This window comes from Formica exsecta, unplaced genomic scaffold, assembly GCF_003651465.1.
Source record: "Formica exsecta isolate Colony F162 unplaced genomic scaffold, ASM365146v1 scaffold634, whole genome shotgun sequence".
Lineage (NCBI taxonomy): Eukaryota > Metazoa > Arthropoda > Insecta > Hymenoptera > Formicidae > Formica > Formica exsecta.
The window spans coordinates 49,703-54,095 of record NW_021853396.1 but is presented as its reverse complement, the minus strand read 5'-3'; the positions used below and the strand labels follow the sequence as shown (position 1 = coordinate 54,095).

The 4,393-nt window shown below is 47.8% G+C and overlaps 1 protein-coding gene across 1 annotated transcript; it reads right to left on the bottom strand.

The window, feature by feature from the left end:
- Positions 1 to 1,126: 1,126 nt before the first annotated feature.
- On the bottom strand, positions 1,127 to 2,344 carry LOC115242802. The gene is made up of 2 exons (XM_029819342.1): positions 1,855 to 2,344; positions 1,127 to 1,755 (listed from the first exon to the last, which is right to left on the bottom strand). Exons 1-2 carry the CDS (start codon positions 2,342 to 2,344, stop codon positions 1,127 to 1,129), a joined length of 1,119 nt encoding a protein of 372 aa, XP_029675202.1.
- Positions 2,345 to 4,393: the final 2,049 nt, after the last annotated feature.

Here is a 4,393-nt window from a genome sequence, read left to right as displayed (position 1 = left end):
GATGCCAGAAACGGGTCCCGCGGCTCACGGCTCAGCAATGGAAGGGGTAACGCACACAAGCGCGAACCGCGTACATGTGTCACATGTACGCGGCTCGCGCTTGTGTGCGTTACCCCTTCCATTGCTGAGCCGTGAGCCGTGGGACCCGTTTCTGGCATCACTGCTGGTAGCTCGCCGGACCGCCTTATATACCGGCGGCCGGCCTCCCACTCGCACGATTCGACGTGTGGTGGGGTGGTCCCTACGGTGTGGCCGCGACACAGGTATGGGAGCTTAGGGACGCCATAAACGCCGAGCCTCGAAAAGCGCACGGTGGATCGGCCCGCTAGGCCATTAGTAATGGTATCGTTAGAGTAATTATATTCAATATGATAATACATAATGTGGTTATATTCAATTTTATAATACATAATATAGCTTATAATATAAAAAACGCGTACATATAGGATATTTTATATAAATATAAGGTAATATAATATATTATAGGATTAATCGCATATATCGCGCAAACGATCACGTCGCTCGGACAACCAATCGTGCAGTTTGCACACGTTCTCCAACGCACAATTCTTCGCGTGATCCGCAGCGAAAGACCCGCGAAGCGTTCAGAGTCTCCAGGTGCCCGACATCCTCAAAATCGGCATCGATGGTCTCGACAGCGACGTCTCGATCCTCGGCGACGTTCCCCAAGATCTCGGTCAGCCACTTCTTCTCACGATCTTTGACGTAGATTCGCACTGTCGAATCAGGGCTCGACCTGCGGCACACGGCGTCCCGAACGAGTTTTTCCATCAACCTATAATTCACGTGTCCATCGGTCCACTTTAGCTGATGATGGTTCGCGATCAGCCAACGCGCTCGAGATTTCTCCGTTTTCGTCAGCAGATCCCACGATATAGACACGCGGAAGATGTGATGCGTTAACTCCGCGCCATTTCTTAGTATGGCCACTTCTTTCGCGACGAATCTTTCATTGACTATGAAACCTTGGAGATCGACGAAGGTCGGCGTGCCCATCGTCGTCGCTAGTGGAAGTCGAAATGTTCGCTTTTCTAGATTTCTTCTTCTTAAGCGCTTTATTCTCCCCCCCCCCATGTTTTTTCAAATATCGCTGTACTAGATTACTCTACACGATTCTGTGCACGACGTTGGCGAGCGGATTGTACTCCACCACTCGATCGTGACTAATGAGACAGTAGGCTGTGGTGTTAGAGAGGACATTCTCCTTGCAGTCGAACTCTATACGAACGTCCACGGTGGCGCTCTTGATCGATTCGTTCTGTCGAGAATAGTCGATGACCACGAGCGGGCCATAGACTAAAAATTTCTTCAGATTTAAAAGCGCCTCGTCGTTATCGCATCTGTTGTACGTTCTCCGAAATCTCGAGTACATGTCATACAGCACGGCAACTTTGCGCTTCTCGAAATTCAGATTCATATCGTTGTAGAGATAAAAATCAGAATTAAGATACAGCTTGATGTTGGTCAGTTTGCAATCGGCGAATAGAGAAGGCTCCTCGGACAGAACGTTCTTTCTTCCGGACTGTAGCGCAAAGATAACGTATCGCGGTTCCCCGAGCTGCATCGCCGCTTTGACCACCCACGAGTGTTTGGTCGTGCTTTGTAAAAGTGGAAACTCGTAGAGATCCCGCGAACGGAAAGCGACGCTCAGGTATCGTCTGCTGTCCAACGTGCGCAATAGCGTTAATTTATTGACGCGTCGTTTAGCACTATATGAGGCATTCGCCACTGTATCTTCAACAGAACGATCTTAGGCTCGTGCGTTTCGCGCGATATGATACAATTGTTATCGTTGTGCGTTTGTATCATAATAAGTTCGTGTCGCGAACTCACGACGCGCTTGTAATCCTCGCAGAAACCTAGCAACACGTTGAGGGGTACGCAAAAGTTGAAATCGCCGATCGGCGAATGAGTTATTGCTGATAAGTCCCATCCAGCGTTCTGTAATATCTTGCCTCTCTCGACCGTCAGCGATGCGTAATTCTTGATCGTGCTCGTTTATTCCGACGTTTCTGCTTCGATCGATCTCCACGTCAAGCTCGTAGCAAATCTCCTCGAACATAAACGCCGCGCAATTGTTCATCAGCCTCGTCGCCGGCGCGCCTTCTCCCTCCGCGCCCGACGGTTTCTTCGACTCGAGTCTGCCCTCGACGTAGAGAAAACTCTCGCACGGTAACGTGTACAGATCCTGTTGTATAGGAATTCGTATCTCGTCGCTATTTCCGAACGTGGTATTGGCGTAATGGTTGTACGTGTGAGTCTCGATCTTGACGATGCGATCGTCGAAGACTGGTTCTCCGCCGATGCTTAAGATGTCGCTCATTTCGCTTTCACAGAGAAGCGGTTTTCGGCACGACGAAACTTAAGGAGTGCAAGAAAGCAGCGTTGGCGACGGTCAACCTTCTTGTCCCCTTCCTCCTCTTCTTCGCGTCTAGGGGCGACGCGACGGCGACGACGGGCGCGTTACTCGTGTTCGACTCGTTCACGACAAGTATCGCGCGCACGTTTCTCTACGTCTCGAGGAGGCTTCCATTCATACTGGTGACGAGTCAAGACTCATCGCTGAGCGGCTACGGGCGCCAATTTTCAATCGTTATGATTTGGACCGCTCTGGAGACGTGCTGGGGATTTCGTCTCTCCGTGGCAATCGGCACTGCATCCATGGAGCGAGATTCCAACATCGCTCTGGAATCGTATGTACTGTGTTAGAGTGGCGTAAGGTGCGAGGTCTGAATAGCTCAGTGGTAAGAGCAGTTGCCCGGAAAGCGAAAGACTCGGGTTCGATTCCCGATTCAGCCACTTGTACCTCGCATATTTTTTCAGACCCGCAAATGTTGTTTTCTAACAATTATTTGTCGGGCTGAGGAAGTGTAAACGCCCTACACAGACACAACAGTGCCGCTGTCACGGAAGAGATGGATGCTTGGTTCGTGCCTCCTCCCGCCTTAAATCCCCCCCTCGCTTCACTCTGCGGTGTACATCTGTGCCAGCGTAAGTGCTGGTAATCTGTCCACTAGATCCACCACGTGGTGACGGTGGAAGATCGTATTATTAATTGGGAGCAGAAGAGGGGGCTGCTTAGGCGTAGTGGTTTAGGATGGACTACTCAAGGAGGCTTCCATTCATACTGGTGGTGAGTCAAGACTCATCGCTGAGCGGCTACGGGCGCCAATTTTCAATCGTTATGATTTGGACCGCTCTGGAGACGTGCTGGGGATTTCGTCTCTCCGTGACAATCGGCACTGCATCCATTGAGCGGAAAGCGAAAGACTCGGGTTCGATTCCCGATTCAGCCACTTGTACCTCGCATATTTTTTCAGACCCGCAAATGTTGTTTTCTAACAATTATTTGTCGGGCTGAGGAAGTGTGTAAACGCCCTACACAGACACGACAGTGCCGCTGCCACGGAAGAGATGGATGCTTGGTTCGTGCCTCCTCCCGCCTTAAATCCCCCCCTCGCTTCACTCGTATAGTAAGTTTACGCTGTACTAATCCATTGTTTTTACAACGAAAGTCTGTTTACGACTTTTAAGCGTGGGCGAGAGGCAAAGCCTCTCCCCCTGCATCTCCACCCTCCCCCCGCAAAAAAAACTGACCAAATGCAAATCTAATTTTTATTCAAAAAATAGAAATTGGTTTGCGTTAGGTTAGAATTTTTCGGGGCGGGGATGCAGAGCCTCTCCTCCATGCATTCACTTTGCAATGATTGTAAACAAAACTTTTTCTAGTTAGAAAATGACAAATACATTAGTACGACGTACACAAACTTCATTCTTCCTATTATTTCATAATATATAAAGAAAAATATTAAGATGGTCAAATTTTAATTTGTTATATTTCCTAAACTAATGCCGTTCACCATTTGATTTTTGCGGAAAATTATTCAGAACAATCTCCCTTATATCATATCCAAGTGGCGATAAAATCGGTAAGATGTGATCTATTATGTATATTTACCAAATTTATATAATCAAATATAAATATAATAAAATATGTTTATATATCAGTTAAGCATGAGATACAATGGCAATGAGAGCACAGCGCATAAAAGTTTATTACAAACAAAATCTCAATTGTATCTCAATTGTATCGTAAAGCGAACGTTTCGGCCCTTTTTTTGGGGCTATCATCAGCGCACGGAATAATAATATCAAAAAATATTAAAAAATGAAGATGGAAGGAGAGATTGATGGCGGGAGGCACTACACCTGTAATGGCTGTAAGGCAGGCTGAGATGGTGGGCGTCTGCAAGGCGGTGCGGCGGCCGGCAGGGGTGCAGGAAAGGATGGGATCCCTTATGGAATTACTCAATAATAAGGTTCCTAGCAACTATGAAATCAAGGTATTACGAGCGGAGCAAGTTAAAATTAA

Excerpts from the sequence above, each read along its gene's own strand:
- LOC115242802 (XM_029819342.1), bottom strand. The coding sequence starts at position 2,344 with ATGAGCGACATCTTAAGCATCGGCGGAGAACCAGTCTTCGACGATCGC. Across the intron at positions 1,756-1,854 it reads GCGAGGATTACAAGCGCGTC|ATACAGTGGCGAATGCCTCA; the intron begins GTGAGTTCGCGA and ends GTTCTGTTGAAG.